A 22,268-nucleotide genomic window follows, 5' to 3' on the forward strand; every position below is an offset into this window, starting at 1 on the left:
TTTATCTATCTAAGTTTAAAAAAAAAAATAAATAAAATGTTCTTTTAGGACACCTTCAGCAGCTTGGCAGTTGTGTTGTTCTAGTTCTTTCAACAATCAGATAAACTCACAACAACGTTATTTCTTGGCCAAAGGAGTATAAAGTAAGCCACAGTTTGTCACATAACCTCCTTGCTTTTGCTCCAGCAACTCTTACTGCACAGGCAATACTTTTCCCTGATTACATTTCAAAGTCTAGAGAGCTTTGGTTTTTACCCTATTTAAAAATAAAAACATGCTAATTATAGGACAAAAAATTTAAAATCTCCATTCTACTGCACTGTGCAGTTCTGCTACTTGACATGGGCAGAGGATTCAGTGCAGTGTTGCTGTGAGTGATGGGGAGGGCTGAAAAGGAAAAATCAATGCCATTTCTTGTTCAATTAAGTTCATTGTGATTCAGAACCACCTCCTCACACTGCAGAGCCTGCAAGAGATCAGTGCTGCAATCACTACCTTTTAGCAGCTTGCTTTCTCCATCTGGACCTGCACAAGCCACTCACTGGCAGGGCATCACACTTTGCTCAGAGAAAAAAGAAATGGGAGAAAAAAAAAGCATCCTTGTGGGACCATCTGTAAAACGTTGTCATAAATGATGGGTCTTCAGGTGAGCGTGTCACAAAAGGGGAGAAAAAGCAGTTTCCTCAATGAGTCATTTTATTTAGATGTCAGAACTACCTCTGTTTTTTCATCCTTCAGTAAGAAGTTCTTTCTCCTTGCTGCCTTGCTGAGAAATATCTGGAATACATATGTTGCTGCTTGGTCTTGCTCAGACTAAGCAGTGAGATGGTCTGAGTCAAAGTCTTTTGGAAGTCAATAGAAAGATGCTGGTAAACTCAGATGGACTACAGATCAGATCAGACACCCATGAGCCCAGGAATCAGGGGTTAGCAGTCACAGCTATCAAGAGGTCATGACAAAGGATTTTTAGGGTCCCTCCCACCCGTCAGCCACTTCAGCTCTTCTATGGCAATTGTAAAAAAACAAACAAAAAAAAGAAATGTCTTTGCAGTAGAATGAGTAACCTGCAGAGTTTCTGATGCTAAAGCTCATCCTACTGAGGATGTCAAGGTCTGCCATGGTGCACAATGCCCCCTGAGTGCCAGCACCAGCACCCCACATTCCTGCTTAGCGCCTCCCAACAGAGAACAGAGCAGCCCAGGATGCTTGTGGGCATGTCACACTCTAGTGACAGGACAGACAAACTGCAGCAGCCTGCTACTCTGGGTTGCCTTTAATGGTTACTGCCTGTCCCCAGGATGGAGGGAGTTTGTCCAAGGCCCTTGGGGTTCAGGCCCAAATTACTGGGGTCTAGCGCAGCAAACAGATCACTACAAAATCCAAAGACAAGAATGATCAGGGGTGGCAGAGGCAAAGAAGAATATGAGAAGAAAAGCACTTTAATGCTGCCAGTCAAAGGGCTTTGATGCTCACAAAAGTGGTGATAGATCCTGGATGTGTCTTAGCTGGTAGCAATGGATAGGTGATGCATGAAACATCTTAATACACAGTTATCCACATCACTTTCCAGCTTTTTTGTTGTACTGCTAGGTCATGCTGATAAGCAAGAGAAGTCCTCAAGGAAGATGCCAGCTCTTTAGTTGTTTGATGCACCTATCAATAGCAGCTGTGGAACTGCCCTTGACTTCTCCAGCTGCGGTCACCTGAATGGCAACTGACACGTGACAATGATATTTGAGCTAAATATGCCATCTGTAGCTCACACAAAACAAATGTGGCCCAAATGAGGGTTCTGAAGAAGGGTGGCTTTTAATAAATGTATACTCCCACTCAAGTCATGCTATTGTGAAACCAGATACCAGACACATCAAGAAAAAGTTTTCGACTCAGATTCCCAGGACACATCGCTGACCTTTCCCAGTTTCCAGTGTCATAAAGATGTTTCTGAAGATAATAGTGAAGAAGAAGGCGATGAAGAAGTTGCATATCCTCAGCATCTCTGTAAATCCGATTGCAGAATGATATACAGATTCATCCTACTTTACCTTCTCACAGAGCCCTTTTCACCTCTGTATACTTTCTTCTTCCCTGATTTCATCCTTCCTATGAAAGTGAGATCTCACTTGAATTTCTTGCAATGCATGTGTGACTGGCAGAACATCTGTCCTGGCAATGTTCTTACCAGCCCACAATTAATTAACATATCGGATTCCTGCTCCCTAAATCCCCAAGTTCCCCTGATACTTCGGTTTTCATGACTAAAGGAAGATTTGAAATGTAGAAGTAGTGTCTTCCCATGATAGCTGGAAATCTGATATGTCTGAGTTTTTTAAATATTTATTTATTTATTAGAACAAATTATATTGACTGTTACAACAAAAGCTCAGAATGGTAATTCTATTATTGAAGTCCTTGTGTAGCTGAAGGTTAATAGCTGCTGTGGCAGTAGATACTCCATAAATCAATGGAAGAAACACATAAATCAGAATATCATCTCACTGAGGAATGTTCCGTCTGAATGTGGTCAGTATAAGTTGTGGTGCCCATGTCTGTGGAAGCAGAAAATGTTCGTGTGGCAGCAGATTTTAGGACTAGTTATTAATATATACTGGCTAGAAAGGTTTTGTGCCACCAGTTTTTGTTCTGGCAATGGTGCTGTTCTTCCAGACACACAACTTAGTTCTGAACCAAGACCCAGAACTTGTTTACTGGTGTTCGCAACCAGAGAAACTGAAATTATCATCATACCATGGAAGTTCATTCAGGGTTACTTTCATGATAATTGGTATCTAGATCAAAATATCTATTAAAGATGTCAGACAGAGATCAACACATTGGGAATGATACACAGAGTTCATCACAAACCTTCCACTTTCTTACACACTGTGGATTTTGCCATAGTGAAGCAATCATCAGAGCAACCTCTCCAGTGTTGTGGTGGAGTCCACAGAACTGGAGAGTTCCAAAACACAGCCAGACAGGGTCATAGGTAATACCACCTAAATTCCTTTTTCTAAGAAGGGTTGGACCGGGTGATCTCTGGAGGTCCCTTCCAACCTGGGCTGTTCTATGTTTCTGTGTTCCGAGACAAAAGTAAGTCTGGATGCCAAGAAATCCACTGGTAGCAGCCTTTTCATGGTCATTCTCCAGGTCTATATACTTCCCACCAGCTTGTGATGAGAAGTGCCTTAGGTTTATGTTTCTTGGCGGAAAATTTCAGTGGTAAAGATGCTGAGGATTGACACTTTCTTCTGAGACTGGTTTACTGAAACCATCCTACTCTTTGAAACATCCACAGGCACCTTAAGCGAATCATGTGTTGCAAACATAATTGTAGTGGGTGTGAACTCCATCTGGCTAGAGCAGTGCAGGCTTGCTTACCTCCCTTCAGCTTGCCTGGGCTCAGCAGCAATGCCAGAGCCATAATCTAATATAAAAGGGTCATGCTAATAATAAGATGCAGGTTTTTGAATGCACCCTTCTATAAATATATCTCTGAAAAACACAGCTAAATGCAAACACTACTGTTTCTGTAATAGATAACGCTTTCCTTACTGGATTGGCTGGCACAAGCTGATCATGGCCAAGTGAGATCTTTTTTTTTTTTTTTTAAGACTGCTTTTTAAAAGAGAAAATTACTGAAGAACGAATTTAGAGACTGAACTTTTCAAAGAAACTAGTAAAGTATGACTTTTCCCTTTAAAAACTTCAGAAGCTGAGGCTGAATATTGCATTATTCTAAGTTTGTATCAGAACATTGTTTTCTGTGTCACATAGGTTACAAACACCTTACCCACTATTTTCCATTTTTTAAAGATTTGGTATTGAGCAATAACACCCCTTTTACACCCACTCAGCCGTATACTTTTTTTCTCCCCTCATTTTATATTTAGAACCACAGCAACAGTTTATATTTTCAGAAATATATTTTCACAGACATAAAATGACTGTGATTTTCATGGTCAACAAGCTGTACTATTTTAGTGCTAATTTTGAGGCAGATATGGGTCAAATTTTGGTCTTAGGTGCATAACTTAAACTTTTCTGCTTAGCTGAAGTCAGACACATCCAGCCACTAATGAAGCCAGATGTCTAATTAAAAAGGCCACCTAAAGAGCTTCAGAAGTCTGGCCTTTATCGAAAGGTATTTCTTTAATCCTACCTGTCACATTTTCAGCATGTTCTCATTATTTTTCTACTTAAATAAAATTCTTGGAGAATCATACTATGAGTAGCTGTTAATTTATCAGCTAGGTTTGATATTTGCATGTAGTTTTCTGGCTGGTCACCTTCCTTTAGGGAGAGCAGCAGCTGTGGGCTGGGGGGCACAGCACAAGCAAGGACAGCCACTTCTGAGGGACTGTCAGTAAAGCTGTCAGTTTGTCCCCTCTTCTCAGGGGACCTGTGTGACAGGAGGGTAGAGACACACAGGTCTCTGGCTCCTGTTTCATCCCAGCTTTACTAAGTCTGATCTCGGGCTGATTGTGAGGGACAGTAAAAGCAAGCAGTCACCTCCTGGTAGAGACAATGTTACTGCAGGATGAGCTAAGAGTGAATATGTTTCTCACACCTATAGGAGGGGCTTCTAAAATATCACCGTGATCACTGGACCCTCCCCTCCAACCCAAGCTGGTGCTTAGAATAAAGCAATCTCTGCCTGCCAGCACCAAAGATTCATTTTTTTACCCCTATTACTAGCTTGCAGCTGTGAACTGAGAAGACCTAGGTGCGGACTGATTGAAGACATATTTTGCATTTTAAAAAAAAAAAAAAAAAAAAAAAAAAAAAGATGAAGGGGGAAAGAAAAATGCACAGATGCAACCAGCTTTGCCACGGAAAGCAGCTCTCCCTGCCACCCCTCTTTCGAGGTTCAGCCTTGATGGTCAGCCGAAAGCTAAGAGAGAGAAACACATCCCAAAACGCGGTGGGTACCCCTTGTGGTAGACGTTTTCGGATAGAGCTGAGCTCACTTTCTATCAGCTGCCCGGCACGCTGCTGTTCGCTCAGAGCTCAGGGCTGCCCACCCGAACACTTCCCCAGCCGCTCCGGCACACGGTGCAGCCCACGCCGCGCTTGCTGCAGCCCACGCCGCGCTCGCCGCTGCCAGCGCAGGCGAAGCTATATCTGTCCAGCAGTCGTGGGCTCTGTCCGTCTGCCTCCGAGCGCCACAGCAGCGATCGCACTCACCCGCGGCGTGACACCGCCGCCAAGCCTGCCCTTAGGGGTTGACAGCCCTCGTGAGGCTGGCACCGGGACAGAACCCTTTTTTTTTTCCTTAAAAACAGGGGCAACATCGTGCTGACGAGCAAGGTTTTCCTAACCAGGACTGAGCAAGACACCGTCAGGAGAGCCTCTGCTAAAACACACTAGGATGTCTCTTAGAGACAGGCTGATAATCAAGCCCCTTCTAATACCATCTTGGGGGGAAAAAAAAGAAACAAAACAAACAAAAAAAAACCTGACAATTGAAAAAAAGGATAGTTTGATAAACAACTGTCCCCACTTCATCCTGCTCCCTGGCTTCCAGCAGAGCTGAGAGTGCTGCTATTTGAGATGGTCTGAAACCGCTGGCTTTTGTTCAGAATCTATAGCTTGACGGGCCCCTTCCTGGGCCAGGGAAGGTGGTAAGGCTGGAGCCAGGCTTGAATTTCAGACAGAGCCTGGGCTGTTCCAGCAGTCAAGAACATTTAGAGGAATTTGGCCAGGCCCCTTTGGTCTCTGTAATTGATGCCTCTGGCTGTTAGCTTTTTGCTGTTTTTTGGCCAGAAATCCCACAGAAATGCCTATTCTTATGAGATTTGTGGACAAATTGCCAGAGTGAATTTCAGGAGTGATGGACATACCAGAAGCTAGATATTAAGCTCTTCCTGGATTGTGCATTGGAAACTTCCCTGCAGTTCATTCCAAAGCAGATTTACATAGTGTAATGTCAAAATCGTGTTCAACACAAGCCTCTTGGAGCCAGCCCAACCTTTAACCTGAAGATATAGCTTATCTGCACTCAGAAAAAGAAGTACCAGGCAAAACTGTACAACTTATAAATGTATAAATAAAACAATACAGTTATCAACAGAGCAGAGGAGTGAAACCTGAAATTCCTCTTGCTGTAGCCTCCACAACCTGGTACTCCTGCAAGGGTGCCCCGTCCTTAAACGAAATGAAGCCAAGAGGATGAGCTTCCAAGAGCTAGTAGATTGAATGTTTGTATCCATGTACCTCAACCCACTGTCCTATCATCCTCTTCCTTTTTTATGCGGATAAAGCATTGACTGTGAGACTTTAAAGATCTTTTAGGCCATCTAACCCATTCCTTCCAGTAAAAGGACAGGGCTCCACATTTTAATATCCACTTCAGTCTCTCTGTTGCATTATGAAAGCACTCATTACCACAGCAGTAGAGAGCTCGGTGAAAGTGTTTTGCCTTAGCCCCAGCTTAAACTCAAATATTTCATTCCTTTGAAAGAGAACGAAGTGCACGGTATGAAGCTTAACCTTGATCTCCTTGCTGCCACCAATGTCTTTGGGAACGTGTAAAAGACAACTCTGCTCCGGGCTGCAGCTTCATGTCTGAGTGAATGGAAGGGCAAGCTGCCAGGGGACACAGCACCCACTGCCTGTGCTGTGTGCTGCGCTCACTAGCGTGTGTCCACGTGCTGAGCTGGCCCTGGGAGCTTGAATGAATTTTTTTTTATTTTTTTTTTTAATTCATCAAGTTAGTTTTCAGACAGCTCTGTCCTGTAATCTGGCTCCCCGTCTAGAGAGGAGTTCTGTAAGTAGGCAAAAAAGGTGAGACAAAAATAATAACGAGAAGGTGCAGAGAAGACAAGCCAGCATTTCAAGCCAGCATATTTCACCTGCAGGCCCCACGGACTGCTGGCATAATTACCCAATATTGTTCCTGCTTTCTATTACTCAGGATTTTTCTGCTTTGACGAAACAGGATGGAGTTTTATGACAACTTGAAGAGGATGCCTATGCAGTTGCCCCTACACACATTAGGTAGACCTAGAAAGGCAATGGTGTTCAACAGCAGTATTTCATGAATGAAGCTCTCTTCAAGGAAACTTCTCATCTTCTCAATTTGCTTACTTCCTATTGCACTGATTCCTCTAACTCTGTGCCAGTCCTGTCCTCGCCTGTTGGGCCCCAGGCCTTTGCAACCCTTGGAGATCGTGGGGAGCTGTTGTCCCTGTCATTGAGGTCTAAGGATTATCACCAATGGTTTGTAAAAGGGAGGGACCAACTAGTAGCCCAGCTGATGCAGTTTGATGCAGTACTGCATCACGGTGGGATTACGATCAGGGGGGAACCTGAGGCCAGGGGGAGCCACTCCCTCCTTGGCTCCTGGAGATCCTACAAATGGCTGGTGAAGGTCAGGGATGAGCTGAGGATATTAACTTTGCAGTGGAAGAGTCCAGGGGTAAGGCTGTACTATGGGGATTTTATTGGTTACTTCGCTCCGGGAGAAGCGAATGCCGGCACCTTTAGGTTCCTCCCGCGCTTCTGTCCCACAGGGATGGCCCTGAGGAGAATCCTGGGAGAGTCCCTGACTGCGGGACCACCACATACCAAGCCCTGTCCCGGGCAGGGCTCCACGTAGCGTCAGCCGGCGCCATCCTCACCACCCATCCCTGCCACCTATCTCTGCCACAGCTGTGGCTCGTCCCCAGAGGATGGGCGGGGTAGCCCCCATTCCCGGGCCTGCCCCACTGCAGCTCCCCAGGCTCATCCCAAGCGTGACCCCCTTCCCTAACCCACCCCTCGCTCTCCCACACGCGAGGTGCTGCCACCGGGATGGAGCAGAGGCAGCAGTGCCGGGAGAGACCGGCTCCCCTCGCTCCCCCCCGGCACCACCGCCTGGGGGTGACGTCATGGTGGGGGAGGGGCGGGCAGGGGGAGGGGACCCCCGCACCTCCCTTTCCTCCTCCCCGCTCCGCAGCGCGGGGGCCGGGCCGGCCAGCCCCGACGGGGCGGCCCGGGGGCGGGGGGGGGTTCCTGCCGTGCTATCCCCACCCCCGGGGGGGCGGCTCCTCCGTCTGCGTGTCTGTGTGCGTGTCTCTGTGTGTGTGTGTGTGTGTATGCGTGTGTGCGTGTGTGTGTGTGTTTGCGCGCCCCCCCCTCGCCCCCGCATCCCTTCCACTCCGGAGAGACGGTCCTGGCTGCCCCCCCCCCGCGCCGTCACACGGGGCAGGAGGAGCGCAGAAGGGAGACGGGGGGGGGGGAAGGGGGGGGGGAATAGATTTTCATCCATTAATGGGGAGGGGGGACACGGGGAAAGCGGATAAATCCAGGCTGTGATGTCTATAAATGGCGTTTCTCTTCCAAGGTGCACATTATAAAAAAAAAAAAAAATATTAAAAAAATGAAAAAGAAGGGGGAAAAAACCCAGTCCGTGTCATCCCCCCCACGTCAGGGCCTGTGGTGGGCGTGAGGCTGTACTTCCTCCGCCCCCTCCTAATGGAGCGAACCATTCCCAGCTAGTCCTCCTCGCCCTCTCCCTCTGCCTCCCTCTTTCTCTCCTTCTCTTCTTGTCTCACCCCCTTGTCTGCAAAGTCTTCCGCTGCTCGGAACTTGTTGGCAATGCCTATTTTTCAGCTTTCCCCCACGTTCTCCCAAGTAACTATTTAAAGATCTGCATCCGCAAATGGTTTTACTAAATGTAGGATGGGACTTAAGTTGAACGGCAGATATATTTCTCTGATCCTTGCTGTACAGATAGGTAAGTGGACTGCCAAATTCGGTATCAAGTTGTGTGCACCAAAGCCCGGCTGATGCATGCAGAAGCGGAATGTCGGAATAACCTGCGCTGACGGACGCGGTTTGGGGCGGCGGAGGGACCCCTTCTCCCCGCTACCTCTGCCTCCTTCTCGGTGATACCTTCGCGGTTCTTCACGCTGTCAAGGCAGGGGGGGTCCACAGGAAAGGGAGCCGATGCCTTGTTCCTCTTGAATGACTTTTGTTGTTCGTTTTCCTAAAACAGTGCATGCTCATTCATCACTTTTATTTCCCTCCCTTCTTATTTCACTCCTTGTCCCCTCTGTTCTCTCCGTCCCCACGAACGGCTGCAATTTGTATTTGCTTTTCGGATATCCCCTGCATTCCTTTCCACCGGTAATTTGGAGACTCCAGAGATAAGAAATCCCCCTCTCCCGAGGGACAGAGAACGGGAACAAAAAAGCTTTTGAGAGATCTAGCTGGAAAGTTTTTTCGCTGAAAAGCAGAGGGACAAGCGAATGACTCCCTTTGGGAACTTGGAGGCTTTTTCATCTGCAGACCATCCTAAAACAGAAACAAACCCAAACGTTAATTTAAATATAAATCTACCCGACTGCGGGAATTAAACAAATAAAAAATATCAAATAGCGAAGTCCCACCACCCAATCGTTAATTATGTACTCGGAGACTCGCTGTCAAAAAACGAGCGGTAAAAAAAATAATTCTATATATATTAAATTACTTAAAATAGAATAGGTTTTCTCCATGCCACTATGTGGTTTTGTGTGCTTATTGCTGGTTTTGTTTAATATATTGGGAGTTTCATTAGTTCTGTAGGTTGGTTTGATCTCAGGTTCATTTTATTCATCATTTCTTTTCTGATTTTTTTTTTTTTTTCGTTACACATTAAACGGTCTCCAAGTTGAGGACCACTTTGGTCCTGTACTGGAAAATTTTAAAGATTATATATTGAATATGTATGTTTCCGAGCATCATTCAAAACTGGGCTTCAAGGAAATAGAGATTAAAGCGCGTCTTTTCTTATCCAGATTGGCAGGTGTGAAGAGACCTTTGAAAATATTTGCCTGCAAAGGAATTCTGCTACAATTTAAAAAAAAAAAAATTGGCATTGCTATTTAGAGATCCTTTCTCTCGGTCACCCTCCTCTCCAGGCAATCTCTGCAGTATTTTGTGTGTACCAAAAGAAAAAAAAAAAACAAAAAGAGAGAGAGAGAAGAGGAAGGGGGAGGGGGACAAGAAAGGAAAGAAAGAAAGAGACAAAATAGCCCATCGATAAAAGAAAAACGTAAGGAATATTGCAATGAAACATTGATCTCTGAAAATGTGGATATGCGATGCAAACCCCTCCATTTGTATTATCATTCCATTTTAACTGACGCCGAACTATTCAGAAGGCCATTTTCTGTATTGTGAGAAAGGGCAAGACACTATTTGGATGTTATACTTAATTTCAGTCCTTGCAATATTTTTCGTTTTTTCGTTCATTTGGGGAAGTTCTCTCATTTGTGAGTGTTTGATTCAACTCAGAGAGGACTTTTTTTGTTGGTTTTTGTTTTGTTTTTTTTTTTTTTCACGGAGAAATTTCAAAAGGTATACAGAGTCCCCGGGAATCTCCGTTCCCGGGCTAGCGTGGGCATGAGCAGTCATTTGGAAAGTTACCCTCAAATATTGCTGCACACCGCGGAGACTGTGGCAGTGCGGTCGCTTTGCGGTGGTGCCGTGGGAGAGGACGGCTTTGATGTTCGTGAAGGGCTTTTCTCCTCCTTCGGTATTTCGGGTAACCCTCCCCCTCCTCCCCCCCCCTTCCCAGCTCCCCCGAAATCAGCTTGTGGTTGTCAGTGTGGGCTTTGCAAAGGGACATTTGCGTTTGCCCTGTCTCCTGTGATGGCTCGTGTGAAATGAATGTATTGTTCGTCCCCAAAATATCTATGCACCGGGGCTAAAAAAAAAAAAAAAAAAGAAAGGCAAAAAACCCAATTATTTATTTACTTGCTTATTTAGTTATTTGGGCAGAGGGGATCGGAGCTGTCCGAAATCCCTGACATTTTGGGAGGTGTCGGTGGGGTAGGGCGCGGGGACTGAGTCTCCGCGGAAGGAGCCCAGTGACAGGAGGAGTGGGCCGGGAACATCCAGAGAGCAGGCGGGCTGAGGGGACGGGGACCGCGTTTCGGGAGGGGGTCACTCTCCGTTATGGATGGTTCCTGCGGTCCTGCTGCATTGCAAATTGCTGCACACCCTTGTCTTTGAAGGACAAGGGGTGTGGGGGGGAGGTCGGGGCTACGGTAAAGAGCAAGTGACCTACTTCAAGAGAAAACCCACTGCCGTTTTACCTGGCAGGACCTTCATTTGTTCCCTTTTGCTTTTAAATTTTTTTTTTTTTTTTTTTTTTTTTTTTTTTTTTTTTTGGTGGTCTTTTGATCGGGGATATCCTGTGTGGAGGGAGCACACAGGACCAGGCCGCTCCTCGGAGGAGAGGGATGCTTTGAGCCCCACTTGTCCCAAATCTGACCCTCTACCACCTCCCGTACCCGACCCGCAGGCGGGCTCCTCATCGGACCCCGTATTTTCAGTGCAGCCGGTCAAGTTTTTTGATAAATTCGAGGCAACTTCCCCTCCCCTTCCCCTCTGTAACTGCCGGAGCGGAATGACACGGGTTTTATAAGACATGGTTTTACCCTCGGGATGTTCCTCTTCTCTATTTGTTTGCTTGGGGTTTTTTTTGTTTTGTTTTTGGTTTGTTTCTTTTTTTTTTTTTTTTTTTTTTTTTTTTTCCCCTGTCGTAGCCAATGTCTGTAGCCTGTTGGGTTTTTGATGTGACGGCTGGTGCTGGTGTGTGTGTGTGTGTGTGTGTGTGTGTAGGGGAGTGGCCTCCAAGTCCTGCTAGCGATTAATCGCAAGGCAAGAGCGGGATCTGGGTTGAAACAGTCTCTTTTGGAGTCAGCCATTTAGTGTGTCACCTGTGCCCTGCAAGGAAACATACATGCCACGGCATGCCTTGGGGATACGATTCGGTAGGGAACCCCCACCCCACCAGCCCCCCCCCCAACCGTGTGGGCGGACGGGGGCTCCCCAAAAGGGGAGGAGGGAAAGCAGCCCCCTTCCGCCCCCGGTGGATCTCAGTGACATCCCAACAGCGCTGTCTGGGGTCGAGGCCGGGCCCAGGGACACCACTGGCGTCCCTAACCCCCGCCAGCGGTAGCAGAGTTGATAGGGATCAGCCCACTTCTCCCTCCCACACCCGTGCCCAGGTACCCCACGCTGGGGTACGGCTGCAGCGCAGGTGCTGTGGGGGTATCCTTGGCGCGGTGACATCCTGCGGGCCGCGTCCTGAAGCGACCATGTCCCCGCGTCCCGTCCCGTTCCCTTGCGGGGCCTGGCCCGGCAGCCGCAGGCACTCGGCGGCAGCCAGCTCCCTCACGGCGTAATTCGTTTTCTTTCTCTCTTTGCGCCCGGTTGTTGTTGGGTTTGTTCCTGTCGCATTTAACCGAGGTTAATGCGGTTTTCCAGCGCGATCCCGAGGCAGCAGGTTTAGGGGAAGAGGATTCATCCGTGCCCCTTTGCGCCCCTCTACCCCGAGCCCAGGCGGCCGCGGAGCTGGTGCCCTCCCAGCTGCATGCGTGGCTTTGGAGGACCTTTCTTTCCATCTTTTTATTTCAGTTCTTTCAACTTTTCAACTTTTTTTTTTTTTTTATGTTGTTGTTGTTTTAATATTATTATTAATTTTTCACCGCTGCATTTTGCACGGTATTTGCCAAGTGACCCAGGCAATAAGTAGCCGTGTTTTGTGTGCATGCCTGTGCGCCTGTATGTGTAAGGAGAAAGGCGCCTGCTTCTTGCTTTCAAGCGGAATTTTCTAACAAAGGAGCAAGTCCGGGGAGGAGAAAAGCAGGCAGTGCATCTTCACCCAGTCTCCTCGACCCTCAAAAAAAAAAAACAAAAAACAAAACAAAACCAAAACAAAAAAGGGGGAAGGGAGAAAGGCCCCTGACGCACATCTCTGAGTGCCTGGTGTGACCCTGGCTCGGTCCCACCGCCCTCCTCCCACCCCAAATCATCCTCGGCGGGGCGCGCCTATAGAAAGGGGAAAGAGGTGGGGGAAGGGGAGGGGGCGGCGGTGCGGGGGGCCGGGGCGGGCAAGGAGCCGGCGGAGCTGACCTGTGCCCCTGCCCCCCCCCAGCGTACCTGGTGCAGGCGGTGAGAGCGGCGGGGCGGTGCGATGCGGTCTTTAGGGGCTTCTCGAACTGTTTGCTGCGGCTGGGCGATAACATGGCCAACTACCCGCAGGACCTGGACGACAAGAGAAATCTCCAAACGATCTGCGCGTAGGTCTCTCCTATCTCCTTCTGGGCTCCGGGGGCAGGGGGGGAGAGTGGGAATAAAGGGGGTCATCCGGGGCTGGGCAAGCGGGGTGAGGTTACTTCGGTAGCGGTGGGAAGCAACAGAAGTAACGCGGGGTTTGATGCGCCAGGGCTGGGTTCTCTGCTCCAGGGGCCCTCCGAGAGTATTGCCATGGGGACAGGCCGGATAAGGGAACAGTAAAGGAATTCTGGAGAGAGTTTCACCATATCTTTTTAGTTTTTCTCTCCGTGAATCCGTGTGGTTGGGTTTTTTTGGTTTTTGGTTTTTTTCCTCTTTTTTTTGTCTTTTATTTTTTCTCCCCCTCTTCTTTCCCTCCTTAGCTTCTCCCTTGTATTTGTTGCTCTTATCCTCCTTGACACTGAGGTGTTGACATTAGATGCGCAGGGACTGTTATCTCTTTCGTTATTGCTGCCCTTGGACTCACTCACACTGGCAGGCAGCGGGGTCCCTCCGGGCGCTTAAGGCAGAGTCAGGTCGGGGCAGGCAGTGCGCCTCGCCCGGGGGCAGCCGGCGCTGGGGAGGAGGTTCCTCGCAAAGTAAAATGTACTTTAATAGAAACTTGCCCAGGCACAATATTAATCGCCCATCAGCAAAAGGCTCACAGGATCTCAGAGGCTCTTACTAAAAGGAGGGAAAATTGGGGCGGCCGTCGTGGGCTGTAGAGCCGCCATCTCTGGCCTTCGCCCGTCCCGCTTAGGGCTCTCTCGTCCCGGGCTGGAAGGCAGTAATGGACATTTTCCATATATCTAGAGAACAAAAAATATCCGTCTGCACGGGGTAATATTCCGTTTCCCCGTAGTTGTTTTCCAGCACAAAGTCCACGACGAAAAAAAAAAAACAACGAACAAACAAAAAACCCCAGCAAATAAACACACAATCTAAAAAGAAAAAAAAAACCCAAAACACCGAACAAAAATAGGTAAAGTCATATTTAGAAACGAGAAAAGGTCTTTAGACATAAATAAGTTTAGAATAGGCTTTTTGCCCCTTATTTTTCTTCACGAAAATCAGAAAACGAAGGACACGAAATGGAGTGGAATGGAAAGGAAAGGAAAGCTTATTCTGTAGTCCTCCCCTTCCCACCTAGAGACTTCTGAGCTAAGAACCTAAGGTTAGCACAACGCTATAAATGCTGGATTGCAGTTTACCTTGTGTCCTGCATGAGGAATAAATATCAAGGGGCAGCAGCGTACTCATATAATGTCCTTTGGCCCTGGTGGTGTTGACCTGTAAAAAGTACCTATTTTCCGAGCAAGACCCTTTTCCCGTCCACCTCCCACCACCCGATTGCTTTCACCCTGTGCTGGAATGTATATTGAAAGAAGATGAAGAAAGATTTAATTTTCCTTTGGGAGATGCAATTACAGCAGAAATACTGCAGGAGAGGCACACTCTCAGACTCTGGCTTCTCAATATCTCATTATTTATTACAAATGTAGCAAACGTTGGGAGTCTACTACCAGATTCAAGTGGGCATAAATTAGAGGCTTTAGAACTAATTTTACAAAGAAAGAAAATCAAGATCCGGATTTGCAGAGCCTGTCTTGCGGATAGGGATAAATATGAGGCAGAAAGCAGATTCGTTGTGAATTTCGATAATTCAGACAGGAAAGGTCCTCCCGTCCGCCTTAGGTAGGGCAGTGGGACGGGTGCTGCCCCGGCGGTAAACCCCGGTCCAATCCCCGTGAAGAAGGGAATAAAGAAAAAGGGAAACGTGTGGAAACTGCAGGATATTATCCTGGGGAAATAGTAGCCCTGCACTGCACCCAGCGCCCTGGCCATGGATGAGGAGTCCCTGCCGCCGCTCCTGCGGGGCACTCAGGAGGTGAAAATGCTCCTTTTCCTTCTCTTCTTCTCATTCTCCTCCTCTTCCTCCCTTCCTGCTCCTGCAGTCAGAGGCCGTTTCCGCCCGGGTGGATCCCCCTCCCGATGGGTTCTGACTGCACCGGGACCCTACAGGATACCCTCTCCCTCCTGGGAAAAACGAGGCCTTTCCCATCCTCATCTCCCCGCTCCCATCGGTGACGGAAACTCCTGGGGATGAGCCCATGGGCTCCTAGGCTGTCGCCTGCCAGCGGAGGGGTGCATGCCCTCTCCCCCCATCAGGCAAAACCTCCCTCTGTCAAAGACCTAGCAAAACAAATTTTGCACTAGCCCGAAGGCGGAGCTGGGGAGGGAGGGCTCCCAAAGACACAGCAAAAGGCAACCCGCCCCCCCTAGGGAGTTGGCAGGGGAGCCGGTGCCCAGAGCAAAGGGTGAACAAGGGGTGGGTCGTGGGGCAGCCCGGGGAAGGCAAAGCGGGCGAGGAAACAATGCCTAGGGGAAGGGGCAGGGACAAGGTTTTAGGGCGAGGGAAGCAGTAGCTCCTCCCCACAGGGCGCCAGCCCCTCTTTAAGACATGGCCCCGCTCAGCTCAGCCGTCGGGGGCGGCGGGCCCGAGGGGGCGGCCCTCCCCAGTCCCCCGGGAAGGTGGATACGTGCCTGTTTTGATGCCGGCTCCTCTTCCCTCCCTGCAGGTACTGGGATGATTTCCACGCCTGCACCCTCACAGCGCTCACCGATTGCCAGGAAGGAGCGACAGACCTCTGGGAGAAACTGAGACGGGAATCCAAAAACCTCGATTTCCAAGGCAGCTTGTTTGAACTGTGCGGAGGCGGCAGCGGAGCGGCACCGTCCCTTCTCCCGCCGGCCTTGCCCCTGCTCCTGGCGGCTCTGTGGGCTGCCCTAGTGACCTGGCTGCCTTTCTAGGGGGGCGAGCACACTCACACCTACACCCTCTCCATGTGCTGGATCTATAGAGGAAGTGTCCATCCGTTGCTTTGGGGACGTTGTGCTTTTCTGTGGTTGATGATGATGATGGTGGTGGTGGTGGCTGATGATGGTGAAACACCCATGTAGGACTGTGGAAGCGTTCTCCCTTTATTTTTTTGTGTTTTATTTGCCAAATGTTACCAAACAGGCAGCGGCGTGCAGCCCAAATCGGACCTCAGCTTTACTATCGCTTCGAATCAAAAATAGAAAAAAATAAAAGTCGAAACTCGAGCCCTCGTTGTGCAGAAGCAATCTCAGGAACGGCTCTGGGCCACCTAATGCTAAGGTTGTAATCGGCCGGGATACCTCCCGGCGAGCCACGGGCTCCTTAAAAATGTGGCAATGGGCGAGGCGAGAACAAAATCGCAGGCAAAAAAAAAGGCACTGGCGATGAATCCAAGGTAGATGTCCACGAGTGAAGCATATGGTGAATAATTCACAATCTCTCATCTTTCCTCCACAGTCGCTTGTTTTTTGGTCATTCCACTGCAAAAAAAAAAAAAAAAAAAAAAAAAAAAGAAAAAAAAATAAAAAAAATTAAAAGAGCATTTTTCCTCGAGTGGAAAAAAGAGCGAGCGAGCAAGAGAGAGAGAGGGAAACGAACAGTTAAGAAAGGAAGGAAAGAAGCGAAGAACGAAAGAAAGAGATTTGGCTAAATGCCTGGTGGAGTGAAGGAATGCTGCTAGCAAATCTTTGAGAGTTTACCTTTACTTGCTGTTCGAAGGCATCTTTCCGAATTCACTGCCTTTAATTTTTTCTTCCTCTTTGTTTTAGATGTTACACATACCAGTAAAATACCTGAATATCCAACCGTAGAGATCACAAAAAGGGGGCTTAAATGTAAACTTAAAGAAAAACAAAAAAACAAAACCAAAATAAAACAAAACAACAATAGCAAAATGATTTTGAAAAAAGAGCCTTGATTTTAAAGAGAAGAAAAATGTAATTTAAACAAAAGTTTATTATAAAGTCAATTCAGCAAAAAAATAACAAAAAAAGATTTGCTACAAAGTATAGACAGAAGTATAAAATAAAAATTATTGTTTGAAGTGAGACTGTCGTCCTTTTTATAAAATATACCCAGAGTGTCTTGGAAAGGGCAGGGCTTTTAAGGCAAAGCAGGCTAAATCCCGAACCGATCCCTTGGTGAACATGGCAATTATTTCAGTTTAAACAAGGACAGGGAGGCTGAAGTGGTTAGTCTCAACCTCCCCCCACCATTCTTCTTTTTTTTTTTTTTTTTTTTTTTTTTTTTTTTTTTTTTTTTTTCCTAATTCTTTCTTTAAAAATATGCTATAAATCCTGCCACCCTCCTTCTCTCGAAACGCCAAAACCACATCATCCCCTTTTTCTAGCTGTCCAGAGCCGGAGAAGGAGCCCCGGCAGAGCAGCAGGGGTGCGGCGGGGGGGGGGCGAGGGAGGGATCGGGGAGCGGTGCGGTGCGGAACGGCGCGGAGCCCTGGCGGAGGGAGAGCAGAAACCACCATTAAGGAGGAGGCTGAGGAGCCGGAGCCGGGGCGCAGAGGAGTCCTTTCATAATTAATAAGGCAGATCAGCCGAAGGAGCAAGGGGAAGGGGGGGGAACGACAGGGTATTGATTTCGTAGCAGAAGCTGCTCTAACCTCGGCTATTTATAAGCGCCTGATGCCTTTATAAAGCAATACACATCAAAGAGTAAACACGTCCTTTTTTACTTATAAGGCGAGAACCCAGCTGGCGACCGGGGGAGGATGGCTGAGTGGGTGATGGGGAGGTAGGGACCACGGATTGGTTTGAGGTGATTATTCCGGTGAGGAGCCTGTGCAATAGCTCTCCTTTGCCAATGTGTAGGGTGTCAGGGTCTCTCTCTCCTTCGCCCCCTCTCCCTGCTTCCCAATGTAATGTGTAAGCAATAGCAAGTGTAACAGTTCATAAATCAAACAGTGGGTCGCAAGCCAATCTGCATTTCCCAAACGGATTGAATCCCAGCAACGAATGCACTCAGGAACTGGAGCCAGGCGCCTTTAGCACTGGAAGCAATGTTGATTTTTTAATGATAAAATACATTATGCGCATGTTGGGGGGAGGAACACACGACTTTGCAGAGCTCAGCCTCGCTTCTGTAGGTCTGCTTGCAATTTCGGTTCCAATTGCCCTCCTTCTAGACTTTATCCCCACCACCACTAAAAAGAAAAAAAAGGAAAACCCTGGAGAGCAGAGCTTTGTTTAAATGGTTTGGGTTATTTTCCCTTCCCACATTGGATCTAGACCTAAATTGATTTTTCTGTGCACATCTCTATATTCATGAGGTCAGGAGCTGCTGTTACGATTCCCTGTAGCAACAATTACCAGCTTCCGAGGAAAGAGGGGAGAGACAGCCCTGGCTGGGGTGCGAGGGGCTCCGCAGCCTGCTGCCTCCGCCGGCTGGGCACCGGGGAGTTGTCGCCGGCGGCAGACAGCCCGCTTTCCCCCAGGGATGCTCGGGCGCCCATCCCACCCGCTGCCGGCATCCAGCTCCCCAGCGCCGGGATGCAGCCGTCTTGCCAGCTGCTGGACGGTGCCCTTCTGTCGGAGGACGGTGGGAGGGGAGCGTACCGGCTTTTTCCTCACCCCTCGGAAGAAAGCTGAAACTCCCTAAGAAACTCCCTAATAAAGGGGGCGATTTCCAGCTCGTTAGTGGGCTCGAGTTACCTTCGCGTGACGTTGAATTGCTAATGGGTGATTAGCGCATTTCCCAATTAGCCCTCCGCTGAGGCGAATGATAAACTGGTGACAAACTGGGGAGAAAACAGCCGAGAGGGTTTGTAGGGGACTGGTGGCCGTGCCTCTTCCCACTCCTCCTGCCGCCCTCTGGACACTTCCTGGGCACTTTCCCATTTCGGGCTCCTAATTGTCAGGAGCAATCCACAGGGCCACCGGGCATCCTAGGCGAGTCGAGGCACAAGGAGGTATTTGCTGCTCAAAAAACTGCATTGCACCCCTGGGATTTCTCGAACAGGAGGCAGAGAGGGAAGCAAATCCCAGTCCCCCCGGCTCAGCTCCCCAGGGCAACCGGCAAACGAGGCTATTCCCGCTAGCACCTCGATATTTTTTCGGGAGAGCACCAGTAATCAACGAACTCCCTCCCCTCCTTCATCCTGTTAATTTTATAGCAGCCCCTCAGTGCGCAGGGCATTGTTTTGTTTTTAATTTTTTGTTCCTCTTTCTGCCCCTTTCAGAGGTTATTTCTGAAGCCTGGGGTGGAATGGTCGATTTCTTTTTTTTTTTTTCTTTTTTCTTTTTTCTTTTTTTACCCAGGGACGACCGCTCTTGTCTTGCCTTGTTTTTTGGCCAAGGAAACATGCGCTGTTCCCCGCGTCCCAGAAAAGGACTGAATGTACTCTGTTTGCCTCCCGTCGCCTTGCACCTGTAGGGTTTGTAAGGGCTGGCAGGAGAGGGCTGCGGGGGCAGGCTGGCGGGTCGCTTGCTGGTCTGGGTAAGCAAAAGCTGGAGAGGTTCGAACCTCTGACCGCTCCTGGGCAAACATATGTTGGTGAACTGGGGAGGGGAAAAAAACACGACAGAAAATCTTTTAAAGGTTTACAGTAGCCACAGTAAAATTATCACATACTTAAACAAAAAATACACACACAGGCCGGAAAAAATATTTCCAAACAGATCAACAGAGGAAAAAAAACAGAGGAAAAAAAAAAAACAAACAGCACAACTCCACAGCTGAAACAAAAGGCAAGCCAGTCCCTTTCTAGCCGGCTGGATAATCGGGGAGGGCTGCAGCCATTGCGGCTCTGCCTGCCCTAATTCCTGTCCCTGGCTCCGACTGAGCAACCGCAGCCCCGCAGTCCCCGGAGATCGGCAGAGAGCTGGCTCCTGCCTTCCCCCTCCGTGCTGGAGCTGGATGAACCCCTGCTTGGCAGTCGCCTGCTTTCTGCCAGCCTCCACCTTTTAGCAGCCTGGCTCAGCTCTGGAGGGAGGCCTGTGCCTTGCTGCCTTTTTGGGCTGCTCTCCTGGGTGGCTAAACTGTGCCAGTGATGTGGTGGCTGTTGATTTTTTTAGTAATTTTTTTTTTCTTTAGAGGAGAAAAAAAATAAATAAGTTCCTCTCCCATGTAGCACGGAGGTGGAGCAGGCCTGTGCTGGGAGCAAAAGCTTGAGTCAGGACACACAAAACTGAGGAATTAGTGAGGGCAAAGAAGTTGGTCCTTACAGAGGGCGCAGGCAGGAATGGTGTAAAAGGAAAGCACAGTACCTTTCTCTTGAATGACTTCCTGGTGGCTGTGTCTACACCTCAGAAGAAGCAGTGAGATGCTGTTAGTCCCTGGCTGGTTTGTACAGTATTGGTGCCTTTCCCAGCCCCCTTTCTTTCCAGGACCCTGCTTAAATATGTGCTGTTGCTTTGCTGCCAAGAGATATTCAGTAGGCTCAATGAAGGGCTGACAACCCAAGGAGAGAGAGGCCTTCATATTCATCAGGGCTGATTCATTAATAATTAGTGCCATTAGGTGCACTACAGCAGTGCCTGAGGGCCCCAATTAAAAGAAAGTGAGATTCCCAAATACAGAGAGCCAGATTTTCCCTCTGTTACTCCTGCCTGATGCAGAGGTATTGTCTCCAGGGTGGGTGGCAGGAATAACCCTGGCTTTCTGGTATGCAGCCTCTCTGCCTTCCCACTCCCACTATCTCCATCTCCTCTTGCCCCAGCTTTTCCCTGTCCTTCACCTTAGCTGCAGATCCTGCTTACAGGCTGCTGCAGAGCAAGACCAGTGCAGGAGGTGGCTAGCAGGACTTGCAGGAGGGGGTGGCAAATCAGGTTATTTTTCAGAGCCACTTTGTTCTTTGTTACAGGACAAAGGAATGGGTTTGGGGGAGTTTCTTGATGTTTTGTTGTGTGGTTTTGGGTTTTTTTGTTGGTTTGGTTGTTTTGGTTTTTTTTTCTGAGAGGGGGTGTGAGGGGTTGGGCAGGTGGGAAGGCAAAGTGATGAGGACTGCAGAGGAGTCAGTTACAAAATCAGATGGAACTTTAGCTGTCCAGAAGAGTTGCTTCAGGCTACTGGTAGCTGATGATCAATAGTACTGCTGGCACATCTGGTTCCAGCTGGCTGCTGTCTCTCCTGAGGGACAGTTTCAGCCAAGACCCATTGCAGTGGTGTTACAGCAATGGGCTTTCATCTCCTTTGGGCCTAGGATCTCCTACTGCCCAGCTCCACTAGTGAAAAGAAAAGCTGGAGGTGATGTGAGAGAGATACAGCTCTGACACTGGTGAGTTATTGGCAATTCCCTTCTCCCCAAGATGACATGAAGGAAAGATGGAAACAGCTTGCTGGATGTCAAGGTGAGACTGACCATCAATTCACGTGAGTGTTGGTATTTAACAGCAGATATGGTGCCCACAGGTTCTGGAAGTCTCCTCAGCCAAGAGAAACAGCACCGCTGCAGGGGACAAGCATCTAGTCCTGACCTTCTTTAGACTGTCCTTCTCTGGGAAAAAGTATCCCCTGAAGTCATTATGCATTCTGCCTAGGTAAGGGTTTTGGGTGCTCAGTTTTGCCTCTAACAGAGATGTTCTCCAAATATGAACTCCAGGTTCCTGCCTCAAAAATATGAAGTGCTTGTGTGTGCATCCTACTTCATACCTACAGGTTTCTTGCCTATGATACCACTTTATTAAAGAGTGTGAAAAACTTACTAATCTCTCAAGCATCAAAGATCAAATCTGCAGGGTACCTTTTTTGCCGTGAAGCAGCAGACTCAAAAGTGGATGTGCAGTGCATCCTTTAATACCACTTTAATGCCACCAATTTTATAACAGTTCGGAAACTACTGGATATTCAAACTGATGCTCCCTAAGACAGTGAGCAAAAAAGACCAAATGAAAACAAAATCAAATCCCAGACAATCAAACTAAAAAAAAAAAAAGAAAAAAAAAAAAAAGAAAGAAAAAAAGAAAGAAAGAATAGCCTAAAATAAGGAAAAGCAGGTGAAAAAATATAATGACTGATATTGATAGGAACTGTTTTAATCAGCTTTATCCCTCCTTAAGACGTCTATTTCGCTGCAGACACTACCATTAAGTTTACTTTAGGACCAGCTAGGTACATGGTCTAATTTCTCTTTGACCTCTTATTTAAGAGTCAAATCATGGTCTAGTATAGTGTTTCTCTTTGTCAGAACTCCTAATAATAGTATCTTAAGTACAAGAAGTTTTGCAGTAAATGGATAGTTTGGTATTTATGCTTCTTTTAATGCATTTTAGTTTGACTGGGTAGTGGAAGAAGTCTTATCTGTTCCTGTGCTCCTTTGGGGCACTTTCAATTTTCCAGTCTGGTATAAGCTGCCTTTGCAAAAGAATGATTCCTGTAAAGCCAGTGCCCCATTTTGTTTCAAATA

At 47.9% G+C, this 22,268-nt stretch overlaps 1 protein-coding gene across 1 annotated transcript; it reads left to right on the plus strand.

Moving 5' to 3' along the window:
* Positions 1–8,466: 8,466 nt before the first annotated feature.
* NRN1 (neuritin 1) lies at positions 8,467–16,955 on the plus strand. Its single transcript, XM_030445367.1, has 3 exons — positions 8,467–8,719; positions 12,914–13,058; positions 15,612–16,955. The coding sequence occupies exons 1-3, from the start codon at positions 8,665–8,667 to the stop codon at positions 15,841–15,843; spliced, it is 432 nt and encodes a 143-aa protein (XP_030301227.1). The 5' UTR covers positions 8,467–8,664; the 3' UTR covers positions 15,844–16,955.
* Positions 16,956–22,268: the final 5,313 nt, after the last annotated feature.

Source organism: Calypte anna, chromosome 2 (genome assembly GCF_003957555.1).
Source record: "Calypte anna isolate BGI_N300 chromosome 2, bCalAnn1_v1.p, whole genome shotgun sequence".
NCBI lineage: Eukaryota > Metazoa > Chordata > Aves > Apodiformes > Trochilidae > Calypte > Calypte anna.